Genomic DNA, 26820 nt, shown 5'->3' on the forward strand with positions numbered 1-26820 from the left:
GAGCCACCCCTTGGGCACCCTCACCCTGGCACCAGGAGGTCAGCCTGTGTTTCCACCACCATGACTAGCTTTGTGCGGAGCCAGGACCCAGGCACATTCGTTCACCCAGGGCAGGGCAGGCCTTTGTAAAATGAGCCGGGTTTGGGCTCACGTGGCAACAAGACCGAAGAGGCGAGAAGGGCCTGGAGAGGGGTCCGCATCCCCGCCTTCTGCGCGCCTGGGGTCACCAGCTAGGCTGATGCAAGACACCCGCCCGCCCTCCCCACACAGCATCTAATAAACAGCCGGAGGACTGAACGACAAACTTTATTAGAAACGCTCCTCATTCATCAGTCAAATTCACATTAAGGTGGGGGGAGGCAGTGCCGTCTGGGGCTCTGGAATCCCACTGCTGTGGCAATTTCCAGTTAAAAATGGGTCTGGGCAGAGAGCTTCAGGAACACACGAGAGATGCCCAACGGTGGCTGCAGCGGCAGCAGCAGCAGCGTCCCCGGGAGGGGGCCAGGCTCAGGGCAGGCAGAGAAGGGGCCGCCCGCGTCCACCCTCCCGGTTACAGGGCTGCCCCTGGGGCCCCCAGCTGATAAATAAACAGCACATCACACACACACTTGAAACAGAAACAAACTTGTACATGTCTCCTAAAGTGAAAAAATAATTCGCTCCGATAAAGCTTTGCGGCAGCCAGGCACCTCCAGAACAGACGGCTGCCTAGAGACCCTCCCAGCACCCCAGGAAGGCCCCCCAGCCTGAGGACATCATCCACTTGGGCGGCACAGTGCCCCAAATTCCCCCTTTAGCACCTTTGGACTAAGTACTGCCCTCACCACGTTCCTCTTTTACAATGCAGCGTGACTTAAGATACTACTACTACTACTACTAAGGATACTCTCTGTCCCTGGGGTGAGTTAGACTCAGCTTCCCTGAATAGAGGTGCCTGGGGGAGCCCGAGAGCTGCGGGTCAGCGGGGGGGACAGAGGGTGCTGAAGGGGAGAGTAAACAATGTTCAGAGAGGTAAGCTGCAAGGGGTCCAAACACTGCGTTGTCCACTTGCCAATGCTGCAGTTGGGCATCCCTGGGGAATAGCCTTGCAAAGGGCACAGAGTCCTAAAGTGTCGAGGGGTGGGGGCCCGGGGGGGCACCCGCATCAAGCTGCTTTCGTCATTCATTATTCAGAGGCAATTTTCTCCCCGAGCCGGCCAGCTTCCCCGGCCCTGTCTGCACCAGGGCACGCAATAGAAGTGCCTCCTGCCCAGATGTTCTATTCATTCTCTCCAAGAAGGAGACAGGCTCTCTGAGCAATACTGGTGCCTGCTGGGTCTCGGTGGGCGGGCGGGATGTCGGCTGGGCGCAGGCTCCGGGCTCATCACGGCCACCAAGGAGGTGCCTGACTTACCAAGGCCGCAAATACTGTTGGCAAGAGATGTTTCGTTCTCCAGGTTGGGAAAGGCGTCCTGGTCCTTTCAAAGAACTGTGTGTCCTGGTGCTCCTTCCTGAAGGTACTGCATGACCACGAATGACAGGCCCTGCTGGCTGTGGGTACCCACTGCTGCTCCGCAGCCTCACTGGTACTGCAGATAGTTTTTGAGAGACTGAGGCAGGGGCAGGGCGCCGATGTCCTGTAGGCGCTGGCGGCCCAGGGCCAAGCGGATGGATCTCCGGCACAGGTCCATCAGCGGCAGGGGCTCGGCTGCAACGAGAGGGGCGAGTGGATTAGTCTTGCTGGTGCCCTCCACACCTACTTGCCCCTGCCTACCCTCTGCCCACTGGTGGCACCCCTGCTCCTCTGAGCTGACCTTCAGGGCCTGGGGGGCTCCTCCTCCAAGAAGCCTCTGGTTATATTAGCTGGGGGCTTAAAGCAGTGTTTTTTTTAGACTGGTTAGGCTAAAGAATCATGAAATCAATTTATTGGATGGTGACCAGCAATGGAAGGAAGGAAGGAAGGAAGGAAGGAAGGAAGGAAGGAAGGAAGGAAGGAAGGAAAAAAGAAAGAAAAAAAAGAGAGGGAAAGAAAGAAAGAAAGAGAAAGAAGAAAGAAAGAAAGAAAGAAAGAAAGAAAGAAAGAAAGAAAGAAAGAAAGAAAGAAAGAAAGAAAGGGAAAATGGAGAGCAATGAACAGAGCACGGGTGAGTATCACTCCGTGAAAGCTTTGTCTCTGATGTAAGGAAGTGTTCAGTATGTCTCAGTGGAAAAAATACTTCTCGCTGCAGGTCAAGATAAAAATGAAAGCCTCTGACCTGGGAAGGGATCTGCAGTGGGCTTTCTCTTAGAAGCTGGCTGGGCTTGGGGAGGCTGTTTGAAATTCCTGTGAACCCTCAAACTTCTCCTGTAGTATCTTTTGATGATCGGCAGAGGGATACATTTTCTTCTACTATCCAGTTGTGAAAAAATTTATGAATTAAAATCCATAAGCCATAGAATCTCTGGATGTAGCACCAGGTTTAGTTTTGCTGTCGACATGTTTATTAAGCCCTTACTCTCTTCCAGGCCTTCTGATTGGATCCCGAGATGAGATGCAGAGATAACTAAGCCAAGACCAGAGGCATCCCTTGAAGTATTCTCTCTCTAACTGGTGAATCATTGTAATAAGGTATAATATACATGATAATTCCTAAATGCACACGGGACAGAAACTGGGCAGTTTCTGTGGAAGGATTGGTTAAAAGCTTCAAAGAGAGGATAATTGAATGAGGGTTTGAAGGGTGAATAGGAGTTTGATGTGATGTTAGGGAAGGGCATGTTCTAGGCCAAGAGAACAGGTGAAGGCAAAGAGGCATAGGACAGGACAGGCTGGGAGGCCTGGAGGGAGAGGAGGGGTGCTGGTCTGCTGGATCAAGAATGAAGATCGTGGTGGTTACACATCTCATATGGCTTGTACATGTTCCCCAAGAATACAGGAATGTCCTAGAAACCTGAAGCTGCATCTTCACACTTACTTTTTGGTAACAGAACAAGTGAGGGTTTAAAAGCATTCTATAGGGCAGCCCAGGGTGCTCAGGGGTTTAGCCCCGCCTTCAGCCCAGGGCATGATCCTGGAGACCCCGGATCGAGTCCGACGTCGGGCTCCCTGCATGGAATCTGCTTCTCCCTCTGCCTGTGTCTCTGCCTCTGCCTGTGTCTCTGCCTCTGTGTGCGTGTGTGTCTCATGAATAAATACATAAAATCTTAAAAAAAATAAATAAAAGCATTCTATAATGTACTAAGATGCAATCAAACCATAGGTAGTAAATACTAACATGAGAGTTGTCACAGGAATAATATCATAAGGAATGGGAAAGTGGTCAAGAGTATGTTTTATGGAGATTTTCATTTATTGGAGCTCAGGGTTAATATGGAGAGCCATTACAACTAAAGCAGGCTTGGCTGGTGCCTGGAGGTCATGTACCAGAGCGTATCCAGCTCTCCTTCTCTGGAGGTGAGGCTGTGTGGAGTATTGTGGCTTTAGACACTCTCGCCTCCATATCCTCTTTGACCCTCATACAAACCCTCACAGTTTGGATGAGGCTTAGGGAGGACTGGGCATCCTGTTTTATAGGCCTAGAGAGCAGATCACTCACCGCCAGGCACACGGCCGCACACCTTGCCTAGGCCAACACTTGACACCCCTCTTGAGGTTCCCCCAGCTACACCCCTGTACCCAGCTCTCTTTCTCCCTGTCCCCGGCCTGGTTCTGATTCAAGCTTTGCACTGCTCCCCAAAGCATGCCTCTGTGAGCAGCCCCCTCCCAAACCCAAATCCTCCTGCCTAATTGTAATTACTTTTCAATTTTTACTTATTTATATATTTTTAAATTTGAGTACTGGGATCCCTGGGTGGCGCAGCGGTTTAGCGCCTGCTTTTGGCCGAGGGCGCGATCCTGGAGACCCGGGATCGAATCCCACGTCAGGCTCCCGGTGCATGGAGCCTCTTTCTCCCTCTGCCTATGTCGCTGCCTCTCTCTCTCTCTCTCTCTCTCTCTCTCTCTGTGTGTGACTATCATAAATAAATAAAAATCTAATAAATAAATAAATAAATAAAACCTGTTAATTTAAAAAAAATAAAATAAATTTGAGTACTGCTGACACACAATGTTACGTTCGTTTCTGGCTCATTGTAGTTAATGTATATTGAAGACTTTTTATGGGGGCGCCTGGGTGGCTCAGGCAGTTAAGCGTCTGACTTCGGCTCAGGTCATGATCCCAGGGTCCTGGGATCGAGTCCTGCAGCAGGTTCTGTACTCAGCCAGGGAATCTGCTTATCCCTCCCCTGCTTGTACTCATTCTGTCTCTCTCAAACAAATAAAATCTCTAAAAAAAAAAAAAAAGAAGAAGAAGAAGAAGACTTAGCATGTGGTCAGGTGCTGTCCTAAGCTCTTTATTTGCAGCTGTTCACATGCATGTATGTATCAAACTCATATCACAACAGCCCTCCGGGGTAGGATTATTATTATGACTATTACTATTATCCCCATTTTGAAGAGGAGGGAACTGAACCCAAGGACACACAGCTGGTGAGTGCCACAAGGTGCTGGTCCCCACTTGTGGCATGTTGGTGGAACACAGGTGGGCACTGTACACAAGGTGTACTGACTGGAAGTGGGCTCTCCCTCTGCTTACACAAATGTGGCAGGGGTTTTCAACACTGTTCACTTAACAATGAATGGTCACAGGGAAACTGCAGACCTCTTACAGGACGTGACCCTGACTTACCTGTCTTAGGACCTACAGCCCTCAGTCTGCACCCATCACAGGCAGGTGGCCCAGAAATTGCCTGTTAAAAGAACGAGCTGATGTTCTGCTTCGGGGCATGTCTTCTATAGATGTGTCAAGCAATTGGAATAAATTAATCTTACCTGGCAGCATTTCCATCTTAGCTGCCCACGCACCTGTAGGTCCCCTGAGAAAAGGGCAGGTTTTGATCATCAGGAGGCTTGTGGTGAGGATTCAGTGACAGCTAGAAAGTGTGACACACTTAGCACCGTGACCAGCACGTAGTGGGTGTTCACTGTACACCACTTCTAGCTATCCCCTTCCCATCCGGGCATTTGTTCGGTTGCCCTTTATGAGGCTGAGCCTGGGGAGGGCTGGTAACGAGGTGCGGTCTGGCTGGGAGACCAACAGTTCCTTCTCTGAGTGAGAGGAGATGGGCTTGCACTTGGCGTCAGGAAAATTTTGAGCTGATAATCACTGCCAGAGCGGGAGAGCTTTCTTCAATATTTTAAAGCCCTAGGCACACATTAGGTCCTCAGTGCCCCCAAATGCTAAAACCCAATTCCCCATGTGTTCCCTGCCCCATTAGGGGCTGGGGAGAAGGGAAGAACTGTTTATCATTATTCCTCTGCAGTCACAGAAATCAATCCAGAGCCCAACTCTAAAGGAAGTGAGAAAGGGGTGCGGGTGCTGGAGTTCAGGGCACGTCTTTGCTCTAAGCGTGATATAAATCCTCTCTCTTCGGTTCGGAGGGCCCTTTAAACTGACAGCTGCACAGCAATGCCAAGGTGCACAGAGCAAGTCGTCGCTGCAGCTGTGGAATTTCCAAAGCTCCAGGGATGCCCAGTGTCGGCTGGGCCCACCCCTGACTCCTCTTTTCTGACTCCCCTTGGCTTTGGAACCCTTCTTAGAACTGCCAGATGCTGAAGCTTAGAAATGATCGACCAGGTGGGAAGAGAAACACAGAATCTTTCAGCACAGGAGCCATTTTCTGAGATGTTTTCCAACTAAAACAAAAATTGAGAAAGGAATCCTTGTTCCCAAAAGTGGATATCCAAGTGGCCAGTAAGTATATGAAAAAGTGTTTAATTTTATGAATCATCAGAGGAGTGCAAATTAATGTCATAATGTGACTGTCCTACATGCCCACCAGAACGGCCAAAATGGAAACAAGACGATAGCAAGTGCAGACAGGGATGTGGTGCCACTGGAACTCCCCTGATGCGGAGAGCGTGCAAATTGGCACAGGCCCCCCGGAAACCTGCCGCTGAACCCGGCCTGCGGCTTCACTCCTGGTGCACACAAGGGGGCCACATGCACGTACACGAATGCTCACAGAAGCATTATTTGTAAAAGCCCCAATCTGGAAACAACACTTCTGTCCACCAACAGTGGACGGTAAACATAAATTGTGTATCTTCGCATAGTAGAACACCGATCAGCCATGAAAAGGAAGGACCCACAATTACGGGCAAACACATGGATGAATCACAAACATAATTTTGAGTGAAGGGAAAGTATAGTTTGTGTGACTTCACTTATAAAGTTCCAAAAACAGGATGACGAAGTTAGGGCGGTGTTGCTACTGGGCAGGAGGAAGCTCCTGGACGGGGTGTGTGTGTGTGTGTGTGTGTGTGTGTGTGTGTGTGTGTAGGTGTTACTCTGCTCTTTGAGTTCTGGCGTACGGGTGTGTTCAGTTTGTAAAAACCCTCAAGCTTAGTCACCTGAGATTTGAGTACTTTCTGCCTATTTATACTTCAAAAACACATTTACATTAATAAAAATAAAAAGTCCAGGACTGGGATCCCTGGGTGGCTCAGAGGTTTGGCGCCTGCCTTTGGCCCAGGGTGTGATCCTGGAGACCCGGGATCGAGTCCCACGTCGGGCTCCCTGCATGGAGCCTGCTTCTCCCTCTGCCTGTGTCTCTGCCTCTCTCTTTCTCTCTCTCTCTCTCTCTGTACGTGACTATCATAAAAAAAAAAAAAAAAAAAGTCACTGGCTGAGTTAGGAGGGTCTCCACTCCCTGGTGGGTGGGTGTGGATACAACACGAGTCAGGCATCTTCCCCCAACCCCGATGGGGTAAAGTGGGGAAAAGAGGCTGGCTTGGAACTTATGCTCCTGCTCCCATCACCAGTGAGCCAGAGAGTTGGCTCAGCTTCCTGGGGCCACATTTTTCCGCCCTGAGAAGTGGGGACAGCAACGCCTCCACCACGTGTTGTGATGATGGTATGACAAACATGCTCCTTGCCTGAGAGGCATTCTCTCTACAGTAGGTCTTATGTCAGGCCTGCAGCCCAAGAGGTACCTTTAAAAATAGTAATGATTTACTTATTGTGGTTCTAAAAATGCCTCAGTGCATCGTCCTAATTGACAACAACACTGTGCTCTTGATGAAGATTTATTGGAGCCGGGGCTGAATGTCTGGTTCCATGCTAAAAATATCACAAGGCAATCATCTGCAAGGTTCTACAGTGACCTGAATTTTCCATAATTCTCCACCACGAACTCCCTGTACAAGCCCATGTACACCATGGAACTTCTCAGGGACTCTGTTTTGCCATCAATAAAATGGGGGAAGTTAGATCATCTGGCTTAGACAGTCTATGTCTGTGATGGAAATGTGAATGGTGGAGATTTCACACAGGGACTGGTGGCTGAAGCAGCTTTCCTGGGCCCTTTGACATCTCCTCTGCCTGCGGCGGGAGATATTAAGACATGAGTCACTACACTCTACTCCACCTCCATACTCTACTTTATATTTTGAAGAAAGATCAACATTTTAAGGTCCATTGGTGAAATTCTTTTGCAACAGTTTTAGACAATGGTCAGCAGATGGGGGAAGGTTTGAGTGACAGGCCTGAAATCTGGATTCTAGTAGACCTGGGTACCTAGGTTTTCAGGAAAAGAAAGGAGAAGACATGCATATGGACAAGTGCACACACGTTCTGTGTGCCATACACTGTGCTAATCACTTATCCATAGACTGTGGTTTTGGTGTCGGAAGACTCAGAGAATGGCCTGCATGCCTCTGGGCCTTCCCTCATGCTGCTCCTTCAGCTGGAAGACCAGCTGCACCACCTTCCAGAAGCTTGCCTCCTTTATAGGAACCAAGCCAAGTGTCACCTCCTCCCCAGTGACTTGGGTCCTTGCCCTCTGCATCTTCATCTGTCAGGTGTCACTCCACTTAGTTAATCACACAAACAGACAAATATATCATTACCCACTCACTTCCAAAATATATAGCATCCGTGGACCCAATTGGCCCTGTCATGGTCAAGAGCGACCTCAGCTCACATCTAGAAAGCATTTAGAATCTGGATGCTTCTCTGTTTCCCCAGCAAGAAGGGTTGTGACTGCAGCTGGGACATGAGCAGTGTTTTCTGATGAACTCTGTGCCAACAAGCGTCACTGGCACAGATGGGCTCCACAGCGCAGGCCCACATTTTTCCCTGGGATAGTGAGTGAGCAAGTCCCTTTATGCGCATAAGAGTGCTGCACAGCAGAATGGTCCTAAATAATGCATGGCCTTCCCTGGCAACACTGCAGAGTGAGGACGTGGGAAACCTCCAAAGGGGAGGACCCAGAACAAAGAGTGCTAGAAAATGCCACCCGAACTGCGTGGGACTGGGCTTAAGGGGCAGCCGGCAGCCTGGGCCACATGTTTATACCTGTCCTGTCCCAGCCGTGTCTCTCCAAAAGGGTAGAAGAGATGTGCACGTGTGTGCATGCATGTGTTTAAAGGACCTGACAACAGTCCTGGAAAGCAAGAAAGACAGTCAGCAGCCTAGATGTTTGGGTAAATTCTGGGAAGACGTAGGCAGGTGGGGCAGGATGGGGGAAAAATCAAGCAGAGAACTGGCAGTCCTGTGTGCCAGGGGTGGATGTGGCTCTCACCAAGGGAGCCCTAGAGAGAGAAGCCCCCAGGCTCCAGCAACAAAGGGCCGACCGGGCCTGGAGCAAACACTGGGGTAACCCCTTGGAGAACCCTAAACTCGGCCTGGGGGGCAGCTGAAGTCTGGGCTTGCTGTCTGCGGGAGGTAGACACCTCTGAGGAAGCTCCTGGCCGGCGCTGCGGCTGAAGAGATGCCCAGAGGAGCACGAGCCAAGCCTTCTCCACCGCAGAGGGCACAGTGGCCGGTGGGAAGGTGCTTCTATCCGGATGGAGTCCCTTGGGCATGGCCCACCCACCGGTCCCCGCCCAGTATCCTGCGGGAAGGTGGGCCCAGCACAGAGGCCTCACTAGAAGACCCCGCGGCACCCCTGGGGCACAGGGGAACTGCACTGCAGGGCAAAGAGCAACCCCATTTCAGACTCTAGAGAAGAGCCTCTGCCCACCCAGTCTGAACATTACACGGGGATGTACTCCAGCAATGAAGAAGGAACCCAAGTAACAGGACGCCACGAGCTTCCAGGAAAAGAGGAGAGGACATGAAGGAGGGTAGAGTGATGGACGTGAAGAGCCGTTAGATCTCCTGTCTATGACCATCGGTCCTCTCAAGTGCCATGCCCCCATCATGCTCTGTGCCCCTCACCTCTGACCCCAGCCTGCAGCGAGTCTCCCACCGTGCTCCCTGGAACCGCAGCTGTACACACAGAAAGTTGCACCCTTGACTTCTCTGAAAGGCCCCCCAGCTTCCTCCCCCAGACTCCACTGCCCTCAGCCTTCCCTGGGGGCTGTCTGTGCCCTCAGGCCCAGGAGGTAGGGCAGGATTTTTTGCTCCTTCTTGCCACATTCGCTTTGCACCTGCCATCTGCTTGTGAGAAGTCTCTGGGGCTCATACTGCTTGGCTCGGATCCTTGTTGCTGTCATCTACTGACTCTGACCCCTTGTTTGTCAGGGCTCTGGCCTGGCCTCCCAGGTCCCCACTGCACCCGCACCTGCGGCCCCCCAACCTCTGATGGAAGCTTCCACGGGCACAACCTCTCATCATCCAGGCTCCTGGCTCTGGACTGCCTCGTGCTCAGAACATGCTCTTCCACCCCGCTGCCTACCCCTGGGCCATGCCATGGAGCTTGGCCACATCTCTAAATGCCCATCCCAGCACCCCAGTCTCTGACCACTCGATCAACCATCTCCACTGTGGCTGTCATTTCCTCTCAGAGAAAACTCTAGGCCACAGGACACTCTCGTTTTGGCCCCAACCCATCAGGATTCCTTTCCTTCACCTTCCTCCTCACCCAGCTGAATGATTCACCATCCCCAGAGACAAAGGGTATGGAGGCCGGCGAGATGGGTAGCTGGTGAGTGGCTGCAGGCAGAGAATGCACCAGAAGAGGGAGCTCAGTTCATCTCTGTTCAGTTCCACTTCAGGGTCTCCTCACCCCGACCCTGCCGTGCAGCTGGGTGCAAAGCAGCTGAGCAGCTGGCAGCCCTGGGCTCCAGCTGGCCTTGACCACCAGCTGGCAGAGTGGCTTCGCCTTCCTCCCTGGGGCCTCAGCCCCTACCAGTGTGGCAAGTGGTTTGGCAAGAAGGCTCTGAGTCCCTTCCACAGCTGAAGAGAAATCATATCTAATCCTTGCAGTGAAAGGACCCTAACTGAACCCAATCAAATTAGGCTTAAGTGTACATGTAAAAGGGAATAGTAAGGCCAGCAAATCCTGTGAAATAAATGTTAGATGAGGCTTGGAGACCTAGGGCTGTGGTTCCCAAGCTGCTGGCAGAAGCCAGGTGGGCTTCCTGCGGGAGGTGGAGGTGAGCCAGGCCCAGAGGTGCTGGCTGGCCATACCTGCTGTATTATCAAAGGCAGGGCGGGCTGCTCAGAGGCATACTCAGGTTTACCAAGTGAGGCTGATTTTAGCCACAGGCTCACATGAGCAAGTGTCGAAGGAATGAAGAATCTGATGATCTGAATCCTTCATCTGAGGGCCTTCGATCCAATGGTGTTCTCTGTCCTCTTGGCCACGATCTCAGCAGAGCTGGGGCTGCCTGTCTGCTTACTTTCCGCTCTGCCCTGGTCCTGCCAAAGCCAGTGGGTGGTTGTTAGCTATTGCCCTCACCCAGCTGTAGGAAGAATGATTGGCTCTAGGCAGACACTGGAGGATGGGTGTGGGGGGGAGTGTGGGGCGGGGAGGACTCAGGCCTCCCTGGGGATTTGTGGCCTCAGCTCCTGTTGGGCCTCCTCAGCCACGACAAAGCTCTTTGTGTTTAGGTTGGGGAGCACTGGGGCAAGTGATGGGAAGAAGTCCCATCACTTGCCCAGACTCAGAGCCTGGGGAGAAATCCTAGCTCAGCTTTTACCCTAGTACAAGGCTAAGGCTGGTCTCTATTGACAGCAAAGTTGAAATATCCCTGAACGATGAAGATATCTTCATTGGCCCATTCTGCAGATGGGGGAAACCAAAGCATGAGAGCATCAGTGTTTTAATCCAAGTCTTCTTAAGAAGGGCTTGGAGGGATACCAGAGTCCCAGTGTCACTTTGTGGACTTTTAGGATAAAGTCTTGTCCCTCTGGTGTGATGATGAATCACATGCATGCATTCATCATACTTCTACTTACAAACTTGCTTTGCAAGACCTGAGTAGGTGGCTGGGCACACTGGGGCTCACGGGGCTACAGAGAAGAGACTGGAATAAATGGTGGCAGCCCAGACAGGCTTGTGTTTAATAGCAGGAATTGCATGGGGCATTGTGAGAGCCAGGAAGAGGTGCATCTAACCCAGCCTGGGGGTATCTGGGATGGCTTCCTGGAGAAGGCTGCAGGTAAGAGAAGTTTTAGAAGATGAATAAGAGCTCTACTGTTGAGTGAGGATGCTTATTGGCTCCCAAAGGTGGACCTCTTAGATGTGTTCAAAGAATATCATTATGTAACGTTGGGAAAAGATCAGTTTTCTCAAATGACAATTTGAGGGAACAATAATCAGTGGTTGAAGAAAATCTAGTCTGTTAGAATAAAAAGTGTCCTCACCTCACTGGGTATAGAGGCTGCACCCTGGATTTTAGCCAGTGTCCATGTGGGTGACCAGGCATGTCCCAGGGATGAAAGCACACTGTAAAATGGTATGTGCCTCACTCTTCTGATGAAAGCATTTCCAAAAAGGCACATAACCCCTTCCAGTTTCATGTCCGTGAATTCTGACCAGAATGATCAATATTGGTATTCCTGAAGCCTGAGACATTTTCATTTTGGAGGAGAACTAGAATGACTACGTACCTCAACTCAACAGGCACTTAGCACCTGCTATTACCTGAGTCAGGGACAGTGTCACTCCACCTTTACCCCAGGTCCAGTCTGGGACCCTAGTGAGCCATCCACAGACCAGCAGCGTCAGGTTCACCTGGGAGCCTGTTGGTAATGGGGGATCTCAAGCCCAGAACAACTGCATCAAAATCAGCCATTTCACCAGATCCCCAGTGATTCCAAAAGGTCTGCTCCATGGGTTTGCCCCAAATATATCCCAACACCCAGCAGAGAAACCAAATACTTATCCCGGCCCATCATCCTTACCACTGTGCTTCTCTGGTGGGTCCCTGTCCTGGGGGCCATGTCTTAGGCTCCTAAATTCTCCTCTGCCCTCCAATTGGCCCTAGCAGCAAGCCCTTCCATGCCTACCTTCTAAACATCTCTGATCCACCCTGACTTTCTATCTTCACCACCAGCCCTCTGACTCCACCATGAAAAGCAGCCTCCTGAGGGTCTCCCGGCCTCTGCCCTCTCCCCAGCCAGCACGGCTCCCCCACGGTGCTGGGTGAGACTTCCTCCTGCCTCCCAAATAGCCCTCCCCTGCAGAGGCCTCTGAGCGGTTCTCGTAGTTATGGTGACTCACCTGAGGAGTTTATGGGACAGCCCCTGTTGGAAATGCTCTGTCTCACTGCCAGATGTCATTGTCTAATTTTCAGTTTGGGGAATGTGGTTTCCCTACCCCTCAACCTGTGATGAATCCTGGACCACCCTGAATTGTTCTAGAATCATTTCTGCTGTTGGTGCTATCTTCACTCCTTAGTCTGTGGGCTCCCACAGGTAGGGACCGGCTCTTGTCCTTGCCACCCAGCCCTTATGGCTCTGCTCTGGACACCACAGGCACTTGGTCTGTGGGAATGACCAGGCCGGTGTCTGGAAGAGAGGACGCAGCTGCAATAAGCCTCATCTTTACAAAGGAAACTGCAGCCCAGTTCTTTTGGTACAAGGAATGAAAAAAAAAAAAAAAAGGTAGCCCTTTTACTTTGCCCTAAGCCAGCTGAAGAACCCTCCAGCAAGGTCCCCACAGGCAGACAGAATTAGTAACACACTGCGCCAGTTCCTCAGTCTGGTAGAGGGATGTTCCTGACTCAGCTGAAAAATTTCCCAGAAAATCTGACTGTTTTCAACTTGGAGCTCGCCCTGGGGAGCTGCACGATGGCTGGACATCCTGGCTTTGGCTGAGGACAGCCCCTGGTCATGCGGGGAGAGCCTTGGGGAGGTGGTGGGGGTGAGGGCGAGGCCTCTGGCTGTTATCCACCCTGCACCATGGATCATCCCAATGTCCCCAGAAGTTTTCTCTGCTACTGCAGTCCTGAGAACAACCTGGCTGCCCCTACAGATACTGGAAAAAACACATCCTACAGGGGGGCGACCACAGAAGGGAACAGAATGGTCCTTCTGGGACAGCTGGTGGATGCCCCATCTGGGGCAGTGTTGGGGTCCTCAGGGATGGATCCCTCTCCTCATGATGCATCCCCTTGTAAAGAAGAATAAGGAGCGTGGGTACAGCAGCACTTCCCGACCAGATGGCAAGACTTACCTAAAGCCATAGCAGTGAATACAGTGTGGTATTGGAACAAACTAGAAAGTTCAAGAACAACTATAAATAAGTCATTGTTTAGACATATGTCTCTAAGTGAAAAATCCATAAGGAACAATATGCATAAAATTCAGAGAAGGGAAGGTTGGCAGGGATGAACAGGGATGGAGACGGAGGTGCCCAACTGCGGATGCTCCGGTCCTTGGCTCAGGGGATGGATTCACGGCAGCATTAAGGTATAAAGAAGTAAATACCTAAATAAGCATGTTAGAATGAAAGGGGCTTTGCATGGGAGCAATGATGGTGTATTACAAGTGAGGATCACGTTTAATCCAATTCTGTGTATCAGAGGTTCCGTTAAGAGCCAAAAAAGAGAGAGCAAAAGTGAGAGAGAGAAGTCACGGATCGGCCTCTCTCTGGCCAGAGGCTTGGCCAGAAGACGAGTTACACTTGAACGCGAGCTGATGAGTGATAATGGAGTCACTCTTGCCTGCTGAGAACTCAGCAGCGCTTGGGGGAAGGCACAGCTGGAAGGACAGACGGCCCAGGCCTGGAGCCGACTTCTGGCTCTAAGTGGCCAGCTGCTTCCTCCGTGGAAGGGGACGATGCCTGCCTCGGGGCGTGGGGGGCACAGGGTGTGAGGTGAGGGGCACAGGCTCAGGCCCTGGTGTAGCTGGGCGATCACGCGTGACAGCTCCTCTTGTTTCTCTTGCTCCTTTATTTTTTTTTTAAGGTTTTATTTATTTATTCATGAGAGACACACAGAGAGAGGCAGAGACCTAGGCAGAGGGAGAAGCAGGCTCTGTGCAGGGAGGCCGATGCGGGACTCGATCCCAGGACCCTGGGATCACGCCCTGAGCCGAAGGCAGACGCTCAACCACTGAGCCACCCAGGCGTCCCTCAGTTGCTCCTTTAGAACAAAGGGAAAGCAGGCAGCTGGCAGCTGGCGTGGAGAGCAGGACAGACACCCCTGAAGGATGCCTCCACGTCAAGGACCACAGACAATTCTGACCAGAGGTTGGAGGAGGCCACAGCAGCTCCTGCACCAGGAAGCCTGGGTGCGACGCTCGCTCCCCAGAATCCCACACTCCGGCCCCGTCCATCAGCCCCTTCTATTTTGGGTATGTTCCTTCCAATTTTTTTCATCAGAAGCAGAAGCATGAGGAAAGCCATGAGTGCTGATCTATTTATTTTCAAAGCCTGCCTTGGTGTTCTGCTGGGCTCTTTGGCTGGATTTCTGGCAATAGTAATAGCAAAAATGCAAACAGTCGTGGCGAGGACGTACGCGGCACTTCTCCTGTCAGGAGATGCTCTAAGTCTTGCTGTCTTGTCTCCATGCATGGAGATCCCTGAATGGACTGGAGGCGAGCCCCTGGCCCAACAAGCCCAGCCGTGGTTGGCAGGCAAGCGGGGACATGTGGCACAGACAAAGGACTCCGCCCAGCAGGGGACAGCTACTAATGGGTCATCCAATCACCGGATCCCACCTGGGATTTGGCCTTAGGAATTTGGAAAGAAGGAAGCCAAAGCCGACTGCATGAGGGGGCCTCTCCTCTCTGGGAGCAACAAGCAGCAGCACCAGCATCCCCTCTTGAGGAGGCCCTGCAACCATTGGGGCTCACTGGCAGAGTGGGCTCCTGTTTTCTAGCAAATAGCCAAGGTCAGGCCAACTTCCTTCCACTTGGGAAACGTCATCACTCCAGCATCTTGCTAAACAGCACGAACCCCCGGGGTTTCATATGAAGGCCTTCTAATGGACATACTGTGTTTATTTGACCTTTCCAAGTGTGAGCTCAGAAACAGGCCCAGAGGAGGGTGGTGGAAGCTTGTTTTTCTAAAGTTAAGCAAAACTGATGAATAAACTGAATTCTTGGATGGAGCCTGCCTAGTTTTCTCAGCCTGGCTCCCTGCTCCTTTAGTGAGAGGATCCAAGGAGCTCAAGAGGAGCCCCGTATTTAGGGGAGAGCCTGGGAAGAGAAGAAGTGTCCAATGAAAAGTGGTAAGTGATGAGATCTGTAAATATTTTCTGCGTGGAAAGAGCCATGATATGGCCTAAGAGCTAACAAATTTAGAAATGGCTGCCCTATTGCTGTTTCTCATTTCAAGGCAAATGGCTTCTTGCTTTAGGTAAATTTTTAAAAAGTTAATGATCAGTGCCTGGGTGAAAACCACTTGCATTATCACAGATATGTTAGGATTTTAGAGCAGAGGCTGCAAACTCTGATGCCTAGGGGACAGGGGGTACCTAAATGACTGGCAGGAGCAGGTGTAAGCAGTGGGTATGGAACATGGGGGCCTGTGGACACCAGAGGACACACATAAGCTCTAGCTTTGGCTCCAGGCAGGAAGGCGGGCCTGGTATTCCAGATTTCCTGCTCTTAAAAACAAAAACTAACCCTGAAACCCAGATTTTTATGGGACAGTTCTGTGTTATCTTAGTATGGCCAAACAAAATATTTCTTGGCCCAGACACAGACCCAGGCTAGCAGTGAAGCTCCCCGACCACCTTGTCAGAATTTACCACGTGAGGGGCAGCCCATCCTCATAAACCGCTAGAAGGTCTGATCCAACCGCGGAGGCACAAACTAAATGGGATCCAGTGCCTTGCTCACTGTTCTTCCGTGGTGAGGATGTCTCTAGCTATACTATCCATAATCACATGTAAGAAATCCGAACTGCATGAAAACCCAATCCCACTCTTCATGGTCTCTTAGCATGGATTGTGAGTATCCAGATTGGAAAGATCTCACTCGCTTGGACGCCAAAAGGCATCCACTCCTTCTTCTCACCCAGTTTTCTTTGTGTAGATACCAGGTTGGTGAAATGTATAATCCACCGTGAGGGGTCAGGACACCTGGGAGTCAGGGGGCACTGCAGGGACCACCACAGAGTAACAGTAATAGCACCACCACCACTACCCCGCCACTGATAACAATGTGGATACAGAGCTCACCCCAAGTGCCAGTCACTTGCCCTTTGGCAACTCCTTCAGTCCTGATAGCATCCTATGAGGCAGGTACCATGCTTATCCTCATTTTAGAGCCGAGAATCTCAGGCATAGAGAGGACATGTGATGCCCAAGGTCACCCAGAAGTAAAGGGCAGAGCTGTCTGCTCCAGAGTGTGTTCCCCACAAGACACTATTCAATCCCCAGAAGACTGATATATTTGGTGTAAAATGCCCATATCTATTTTGCCATAAAATCAGACACCTTCCTATTTCTTATTTTACTCCAGACAAGGGATAGCAGATGGTGGAGTTTTATGAACAAACAGATTAGTAGAGAAAAATGATGGACAAAAGTAACTTTTTTGTTAGCGTGAGCTGGAAAAAGGCAGGAAAATATCTCAGTTCGGGTTGTGGCAAAACCAGTTCCCTAAAGGAACTTAGGTTGAGAATCCTCTTGACCGATCTTGCAAGTTGCCAAGAGACTAGATCTTAAATGGTCCCACCAGGGAAAAGGAAAGGTAACTAGTGATGGAGGTGGTGGCTTACCCTGCAGAGGTAATCACTTTCGGATATGTTGGGGTCTCAAATCAACGTGTGGTGCGCCTTAAAAAAAAAAAAAAAAAAAAAACGTGTGGTGCGCCTTAAACTTACACAATGTTATATGGCAATTATATCTCAATAAAGCTGGGGGGGGGCTTGTTTCCCAATTAAAGTAATAATAATGCACACCACTACCACTACCTAAGGCGAGCAACTGCCCTCTGCTGGGTCCTGCATCTGGAGACAAATGTTTCCCAGTGAGGAGAACAAGCACCGAGGCTAAGCTGCTGGCACAATAGTGCAGAGCCAGCAAGTGGGGGACAGCCCCGCTGTGTATTCACTGCGCTTTTATCAGTTACTCCCCGGGGAACCATGGTTCTTGAGGACCCGCTGTGTGCAAAGCCAGGTGCCAGGGGATCGGAAATGAATCCGGCACCCTCAGTTTGGAGAGCACATAGTTTCCTGGGGGTTGTGGGGGATGAAGGGAGCTCCCCACGGGTCGTGCTCGGGGTGAGTGAGTTCACCCGGGGAATACCTTCTGCATGAGCACAACTGCCCTGTTGACTGAAGTCTGGTGACAGCTTCCTTGCAATCAATTTATTTTTTATTTGAAGTGAGCTTTACATAACATAAAATTAACTGTTTTAAAATCTATAATTCAATAGCATTTCAAACATCCACAGTGTTGTACAACCATCACCCCTATCAATTCCTAACCCTTTTTATCACCCTCCACCCAAAGGAGATCCTGCACCCATTATACAGTTACTGCTTCTGAATTCCTCCTTCCTCCAGCCTCTGCCAACTACTAATTGGCTTTCAATCTCCATGAATTTATCTATTTTGGATATTCCATATAAATGGAATCATACAACATATGGCCTCTTGTATCTGCTTTCTTTCACTTAGCACAGTGTCCTTGGGGCTCCTCATGTTCTAGCAGGTGTCAGAACTCCATTCCCTTTTATGGCTAAATAATATTTCATTGTCTTCATGCACCACATTTTGTTTATTCATCCACTAATGGACATTTTCGGTGGTTTCTACCTTCTGACTGTTGTGAATACTGTGTCTATGTATATTTGGGGACAAGTTTTTGTTTGAAGACTGATTTTCATTTTTTTTTGAAGATTTTATTTATTCATGAGAGACACGAGAGGAAGAGACACAGGCAGAGGGAGAAGCAGGCTCCCCATGAGGAGCCTGATGTGGGGCTCGATCCCAGAACCCCAGGATCACAACCTGAGCCAAAGGCAGACGCTCAACCACTGAGCCACCAAGGTGTCCCCCTATTTTCATTTCTCTTGAGTATGTAACAAGGAGTAGAATTGCTGGGTCATATGTTGATTTTATGTTTAACTTTTTGAGGCGCCACCAAACTGTTTTCCACAGTGGCTGCATCAATTTACATTCCCATTGGCAATTTCCCCCATATCCTTGTCAACGCTTATTTTTAAAAATGTGAATTTAGTTGGACAAGATTCCTGGAGTGAGAGACAGAAGACCCAGGTGTCAGCTCTGCCCCAAATTCACCCTATTAGGAGCAGCCCGCATTTCTAGTGTGTGTGCTGCACCAGGCACTCTTTTAAGGACTTTCCAAAAATTAGCTCATTTAATCCTCACAACAACCACCGATATCCCCCTTTACCGATGAGGACAGTACGTCACACGGAGGTCACAACCTGCCCAAAGACACGCAGCTAGTGAGTGGTTGAGGAGGGATTGCAACCCTGGCAGTGTTAACCAAGGTTCTAAGCACCACACACCGTGCCTCTCTGGGCTGCAGTGCTCAGCCTGTGTGAGGCCAGAGGGCAGGGCTCTGGGCCCAGCAGCGGAAGCTTTCTGCCAAACGCATGTTTAGTTCTGTTCTAGAACCCCAGTCTATTTAGCAGAGGACAGAAGGGAAGTTGACAGTGAAGGGTGGGCTCTCAGGTTCCGCCCTTGAGACAGGGTCTTGAGCACTTCAGAGGAACAGGGTTTTGGAACTCTCTTCCAGGATCCACGATTCTGAGACGTGAACAATAAAACAAAACCTCAGATTTCTGCCCAGTCGTGTATTAGTTGATATGTCTTACACAGTATGTTGTCTCTTCTCTGAGGACCTTCATAAACACCCTATTTGCTATCAGGGTGAATCATCCCAAAATCACACTCAACGATTTATGAGGCCCTAAAGGACGTCTGTTTCCTAGGATAGAATTTTCAGGAACCGGGGAGATCCGATTTCAGGGAAGTGCAAACTGGAGCCCCTTTCCTGTCTTGTCAGTTCAATCTTGAGACCTAGAATAATCACCAATTATTGGGCACTTACTATACGCTGGGCCTAGTGCTCAGAATCTGTGACACAGCATCTCCCTTAATCCTTGCTACGACCCCTTGGAGGAAGTGCTACAGATTCACGGTCCCTTATCCAAACCCTGGGCCCAGGCATTCAAAATTGAGAGAGTTCCAGAGTTTAGTAATTAAGTTGCATGTGCCATGCGTTGCATAACATCCCTGTGGTCTGGGGCAGTGCCTGCAATCAAATACATTAATATTTCTATAGTAAACCCTCTGAATATTCACACTGAGTGAAATAAGGGATGACTATAAATAGGCTCACACCCGTTCAGATGGAGTCTGGCTGCCAAATGAGCTTGCCCCCAACTTAGGAATAAAGTTTTGGTGTTCAGGCCATAGTCCTGCATGAGGATCTTTATTTTATAGAGAAATGAGGCTCTGAGAGGCTACATGACTTGCTACCTGGGGTAACATGGCCTGTGAATACCGGAGATAGAATATGAGCCAGAAGTCAGTCTTTAGCACCCATGTCTAGAGCCACTTTGTGACATGGGGAAAGAGCACAGATCTCTGGGAGCAACAGCTGAATGTTCAAATCCCTGCTTTGGCTTTAGGAACTGTGGGATCTGGGGAAATCATTCACCATTGACCTTGAGCTTCTGTGAGGTCAAGGGCTGGTTTTTTAAAGATTTTTATTTTATTTTTTTAAATATTTCATTTATTTATTCATGAGAGATGGAGAGAGAGAAGCAGAGACACAGGCAGAGGGAGAAGCAGGCCCCACACAGGGAGCCCGATGTGGGACTTGATCCTGGGACGCCAGGACCACGCCCTGGGCCGAAGGCAGGCGCTAAACCACTGAGCCACCCAAGGATCCCCAAGATTTTTATTTATTCATGAGAGACAGAGAGAGCGTGAAAGAGAGGCAGAGACATAGGCAGAAGAAGCAGCAGGCTCCCTGTGGGGAGCCCGATGGGGGATCCCAGGATCCCAGGATCCCAACCTGAGCCAAAGGCAGACACCCAACCACTGAGCCACCCAGGAGCCCCAGGGCTGTTTTCAAATATCCCAGCTGTCCCCTTCCAGGCACAGGACCAGCTTTCCCCTTCCCTACTCATCTGAAGTTAGGTGTGGCCGTGCACCTACTTTGGCCAATGAGTGGTCAGCGGACGTGCTGTGTATCACTTCCCAGGGGAAGCTTCAGGAGCCAACATGTTCACTGCTGCCTTCTCCTTTGCATCGGTGACTTAGGGGTTAGCCCTTTTGCCCTGGACCCGAAGGACGCAAACTTTGCAGAATAGAGCCTCTGGCTGACCAGCGACGGGCACTCAGCAAGGGCAAAAGTCAAACCCCGGTTGTTTGAAGTCAACGATTTGGGGTTGTCTATTAGCGCAGCAAGATCTGGCCTCCCGGGCTGAAATAGGCTCCTTCTCTCTATAAACCAAGTGACGGGAGGCCTGAAGGAGGTGGCACACGGGGAGCCCCAGGGCCAGCGCCGGGGCAATGAACATCAGCTGGGTCCTCTCCCCTCCTCGGGCTGACTTCCCCAGCTGTAGGGAGCGGGGTGTAAGAGTTCCCCTGCTCTGTTTCCGTGAGGAAAACTGCTTGTTAATACCATGAGGGATTAATGGGAAGGATTTTGTGGGCGCTTACTTACGTATCCAGCCATCCATGTCCCTCACCCCACTCTGGCTTTGATGGGGTTGGGGAGGGAGGTTGGGGGCACAATCCCAGCCCTGACACAAACGGCCACCGGAGGACTCCGGGTTCCTGATGGAAGTGACAGCTGGGGATCAAATATCCCCAGAGACCGGGCTGCAAAGGGCCTGTGTGTGTCAGGAGGAGGTCAGGAAGGCCAGGCAGCCTGCCGACAGCTGCTGAGCGCAGAGAAGGCACCATCTCCCCCAGGAGGGGCTGCCGGGAGCCCACTCAGGCCAACAGATGGAGGGAGTGAGGCTGCGGGGAGGAGATTCTCTGTGATGGAAATGTGCAGTTGCCACGGGACTTGCATTAAGACCCCATTTAGCAACACCGATTAAGGAGCTATAAATAGCACCTGGGCTCTCTCACAGGCCATAAAACACACTTCCCTGCACTGCTCCCAGCCTGCAGCCTGCCCTGCTTAATTGGAGCTCAAAATAAAATACCTGGAAGGCCACTTTTTGATGGAAAGCCCTTGTTGTCATAGTGACCAGTTGCTGGGCTAGGGATGGGCCAGAGGCTTGGTACAGGGCTGCTGAGGCAAAGGTAGAGAAGGCTAAGGAGGAGGAGGGAGGGGAGGGGAGGGGAGGGAGAGGGGAGGACGCACTGACAAAGGTTACTATGGTAGTCTGGAACACACATCAAGAAGCCAGTGGCTCTAGCAGCCTACTGTCCCAATGACTATAACAACTGGCAAGCTCAGCCATCGCCTTTTCCAATGATGGTCTGACAGTGAGGACCACTGAGGCAAGGAAGTGGGCCTGGCTGGCCTTGGGTAGATATGAGAAGCAGAAAACTTGAGTTTGAGTTCTGGTTCGGTCATCAAACAGCTGGGAGACCTTGAGCGGGCTTCCTACTTCTCTGGGTCTCCAGTCTTTGCCACCAGCAACCAGGGACCAGATGAGAAGGTCTCTAAGCTCTACAGCTGAACTTCCACGTGTCAGAAAGAATGAAGAAGCCCCCAATGTGCTGAGTCACCTCCAAGACATATGAAGTGAAGGGGCACCTGGGTGGCTCAGTTGTTAAGCATCTGGGCCTTTGCACGAGCTGTACCCACCCCTGAAATGCCTTTCTCAGCCTTTCCATCTAGTAACATCTTAATTTTTTTTTAATTTTTTAATTTTTATTTTAATTCCAGCCACTATACAGTGTTATGTTAGTTTCAGGTGTACGATACAGTGATTCAACAGTTCCATACATCACCCGGTGCTCATCATAGCAAGTGCTCTCCTTAACCCCCATCGCCTATTTCACCCATCCCCCAACTACCTCCCCTCTGGTAACCATCAGTTCTCTGTACTTCTAAAAAATATTTGTGCTCGCTTCGGCAGCACACATACTAAAATATACTTTAAAAAATATTTTATTTAAATTCAATTTGCCAACATATAGTATAACACCCAGTGCTCATCTCATCACATGCCCTCCTTAATGCCCATCACCCAGTTACCCCATCCCCCACCCACTTTCCCTTCTGCAACCCTTTGTTTATTTCCCAGAGTTAGGAGTCTCTCATGGTTTGTCTTCCTCTCTAATTTTTCTCCATTCAGTTTCCTCCCCCTTCCCTTATGGTCCCTTTCACTATTTCTTATATACCACATAGGAGTGAAACCACATGATAATTGTCTTTCTTCGACTGACTTATTTCACTCAGCATAATACCCTCCGGTATATGGCTGAGTAATAGTCCGTTGTATATAGAGACCACATCTTCTTTATCCATTCATCTGTCAAAGGGCATCGTGGCTCCTTCCACAGTTTAGCTATTGTGGACATTGCTGCTATGAACATTGGGGTGCAGGTGTCCCGGCTTTTCACTACATCTGTATCTTTGGGGTAAAAATCCAGTAGTGCAATTGCTGGGCCGAGGGTAGCTCTATTTTTAACTTCTTGAGGAACCTCCACACGGTTTTCTAGAGTGGCTGCACACGCTTGCATTCCAACCAACCGTGCCATAGTAACATCTTTAAATCTCAACTCTGATATTCCTCCTTTGTGAGCACTTCCTAGATGCCACCGCTTCCCCAAGCATCTGTCACTCTCATCACTGCACTTCCTAGAGCACTTGATTAATCTTATCTCACCGAATTATCAGGATCTGTGTGGCTGCTCCAATAAACCAGGAGCTTTTTGAGGCTGGGTCTGTGTCTGGTTTCAGAGTGTTATCCCAGGCCCTAGCACAGAATGCTGCTCAGTACAAGGCTTTGCATCTCTGAGGGATCAAATGCACACAGGGCATCCATTCCAGATGATTCCCTGGGGTTTATTTGCTGAAAATCAAGTCTCTGCTTTCACTCCACCCCCTCCCTTGGCCTCATTTGAATGTGCTGGGAAAGTTAATTTTTAACATTAGTCTGAGCAAAATACAATTAGGAAGGGATGCCCCGCAGCCAGAAATAATCACAATAGATGAACCCTGCAACACACACAGCGAGGGGCCTGCCCCACTCTTTCGCCTGACTAAAGAAAAATGATTTTGTGGACTATTCAAGGCAAAGGTGTCATCTGGGCCTTCACCTCCGCTGCCTTCCTGCCTGCCTACTGAGGAATCCCATGGTAATGAGCCACAGAAAGGGGCTGCCAGGTAGAGGGTCTTGGCTCTGCAACTTAACTGGTTGAGTGGCCTTGGCAAACCCCTGACTCTCACTGGTCCCCATCCACAGCACGGGGGCTTGGATCAGGGTCCCTGAGGCTCTGTCCATTTGAAGTCTCTGTCTGGAATTTTAAACATCAGTCCAGGAAGGGCAGCACCGTGAGTGAAACCCACTCTAGACAAATAAGATCTCTGAGCAAACATCAGAGACCAGAGGAGGGGATGTAAGGCTGTCCCAATAGTTACAGGAGGATATCACATGCAAGACACACTCCTGTGGGTAAACCCAGAAATCTAAAGAAATACCTTCATTTCTCCAGGTCTCTGATTGAAGTCATCATTGAAATGTGTCTTCAGGGGCAGCCCGGGTGGCTCAGCGGTTTAGCGCCGCCTTCAGCCCAGGGCCTGATCCTGGAGACCCGGGATCGGGTCCCACGTCAGGCTCCCTGCATGGAGCCTGCTTCTCCCTCTGCCTGTGTCTCTCTCTCTCTTTCTCTCTCTCTCTGTGTCTCTCATGAATAAAGAGATAAAATCAGGAAAAAAAAATGTGTCTTCACCCAGACTGCCCCCTGTGGAAGGCAGCGTGGGGAGCAAAGAATCCAGCTGCTATTGAATGAAACGCCAGAGGCAACCAAGCGAAGTTATCAGAAGGATACGCTTGATTTTCACTCTGATTCATTCGAATGATCAATCATTTATAAACTTTCATTCAATTAATCCTTATGTTCGTTACTAATGGATTTTTGGTAGGCTTGCCTCCAGCATCTTTTCTCTCCTCTTCAGATTCCCTTGAAGACCGTGCGTTCCCAAGACTTTGCCCCATCCCAGCTCCCCCAGGGGAGACTGACTGGGGCTCAGCCAGTCAGCACATTCCAACCCAGTGATCACAGTGATCACAGTGATTGGTTCGTGAGTGGGCATATGATGTAAGCAAGGCCAATTAGTATGCATTCCAGGACTTGCGCCAGGCAAGGTGGATACAAACATGCTGGCTCTGCAAGAGAAGGAGCCAAAAGGTGGCCCCAGTGGCTCCTTGCAGTCATCCTGGGACTCGAGAAGGAAGACCCTAATCATGGGGCCTCCAGAATGCGTGTGTAGAAGGGGCTTGAGAGTGGTGATCTGTGGGATGGGAGATCTAGGGATCAGTGGGGAATCACTGTCCTTATTTAGATGGTGTCATTTCGTGTAGTATGAGAACCTAAAGCCCCACGAAATACCTCGAAGGCACCACTAGGCGCAAAGGAAGAAGAGCTAGGAAGTAGAGAGAGGGAAACCTGATTCTGGCACTGGTGTTTGAACCCTGGATGTAGGTGAAGCTGAAGCCAGATTTATCCAAGTACTAGTCAGTGATAAAACCATACACATTCCGTTTACTAACATAAGGTACTTTGGGTCAGATTTGCTGTTCCTTATAAGAGAATACAACTAATAAACCACCCTTCCTGGGTTAGGCCTTCTCTAACCCCCTGGACTTGAGTTCTTGGATTATGATTGGAGGGAATTCCTGATGGAGACACCATCATGGGTGGAAAAGGATCTCCAGTCCAGTGAAGAAAGGCAGGGGGTGAGAAAGGACCTTAAGAGTCCTGGAGTCAGAGAAGATTCTAGAGAGGTAAGAAACTCATGGTGGGGCACACCGCACACTTAGAGGAGAGCTCTGGAAAGCTCTCCTTGCCTGACACTAGTTTTTCCACTGGTGCCTCAAGATCCACTCGAGCCTTCTTCCCTCAAGTTCAATGCAACGTTAGAAAGACAAGAGAGTCAGGGAATGTACAAGTTAGAAGGATCTCCAGGGATACCAGTCCACCAGGCACTGCACAATCAAAGATCTGCTGGTCCCAGAGAGCTGAAGTGGCTGACTCAGTGCCCACGTGGCCAGGCCAGGGCAGGTCACAGGCCAGGACCCCTGAGCCATGGTGTCCCTTCCACTGACCCACAGCTGCTGTCTAGCTAAGTCTTTGCTCTTCTCACTCTCCCTCCTCTGCTATGTGAGAGCTCGGCCACCAGGTGGCGATGCGGAGTCACCGCATATCTGGTGGAATTGAGGTCAGTGGCCATCATGGGTTTGCTTTCAAGAAAACAGATCTTTATTCATCTTTAAAGGTAATTAGCATACAAAACTATGATTAATTTGAGTATAACTCCGAAGGCAAACCAAAGAATTATAACCGGGGCTACCTACATTGTCTCTTCTCTACTAATTATTTGCCTCTTTCTAACCTGGCCAGTGAGAAGAGAGAAGCCAGGCATTGAGGTCAGACAGGCCTGGCTTTTTTTTTTTTTTTTTTTTTTTGAGATTTTATTTATTTATTCATGAGAGACAGAGAGAGAGACACACACACACACAGGCAGAGGGAGAAGCAGGCTCCATGCAGGAGCCCGATGTGGGACTCGATCCCGGGACTCCAGGATCATGCCCTGGGCTGAAGGCAGGTGCTAAACCCCTGAGCCACCTGGGCTGTCCCCGGCCTGGCTTTAAAATGTAGCTCTGCGGGCAGCCCCAGTGCCTCAGTGGTTTAGCGCCACCTTCAGTCTGGGGCGCGATCCTAGAGAACCAGGATCGAGTTCCACATTGGGCTCCTTGCATGGAGCCTGCTCCTCCCTCTGCCTGCATCTCTCTCTCTCTCTGTGTCTCTCATGAATAAATAAATAAATCTTTAAAAAAAAATGCAGCTCTGCCATAGATAGAGTAGCTTCATGTCTTTGGCAGGTCATTTCTCTATGAGCTCAACTTATTCATCTGTAGCAATGGGTTCGTTGCTACTATAAATAAGCCACTTTTTGGGGCAGCCCCGGTGGCGCAGCAATTTGGCGCCGCCTGCAGCCTGGGGTGTGATCCTGGGGACCTGGGATCGAGTCCCACATCGGGCTCCCTGCATGGAGCCTGCTTCTCCCTCTCTCTCTGCCTGTGTCTCTGCCTCTTTCTCTCTGTGTCTATGAATCAATAAATAAAATTAAAAAAAAAAAATAAGCCACTTTTTTAAAAAAGATTTTATTTATTTATTCATAGAGACACAGAGAGAGAGAGGCAGAGGCACAGGCAGAGGGAGAAGCAGGCTCCATGCAGGGAGCCTGATGTGGGACTCAATCCAGGGTCCCCAGGATCAAACCCCGGGCCGCAGGCGGTGCTAAACCACTGTGCCACCGGGGCTGCCCTAAATAAGCCACTTGTAAAGGAGAGTTTCATCGCTGCATTCTCAGGGGCCTGTATAGAGTAGGGTTTCAGTGAACCTCCTTGAAGGAAAGGACGTGGAACCTAATGAAGTGCTTGGCGGAGAATAGCAAGTACCCAATGACACTCATTACTAGAGGCAAAAAGGGAAGTAGGTCTACCAATAAAATCATAGGCCATG

General features: G+C 50.1%; 1 protein-coding gene across 3 annotated transcripts in view; it reads right to left on the reverse strand.

Moving 5' to 3' along the window:
* Nucleotides 1-291: 291 nt before the first annotated feature.
* SPSB4 (splA/ryanodine receptor domain and SOCS box containing 4) overlaps nt 292-26820 on the reverse strand; it is an 81380-nt gene continuing 54851 nt past the window's right edge. For all 3 annotated transcript variants that reach the window (XM_072792496.1, XM_072792495.1, XM_072792498.1), the window contains one exon: nt 292-1687. In XM_072792496.1, coding sequence (XP_072648597.1) covers nt 1560-1687 — 128 coding nt within the window. In that variant the 3' untranslated portion in view covers nt 292-1559. The remainder of the gene's footprint in view (nt 1688-26820) is intronic.

The sequence above is a fragment of the Canis lupus genome, chromosome 22, assembly GCF_048164855.1.
Source record: "Canis lupus baileyi chromosome 22, mCanLup2.hap1, whole genome shotgun sequence".
Taxonomy (NCBI): Eukaryota; Metazoa; Chordata; class Mammalia; order Carnivora; family Canidae; genus Canis; species Canis lupus.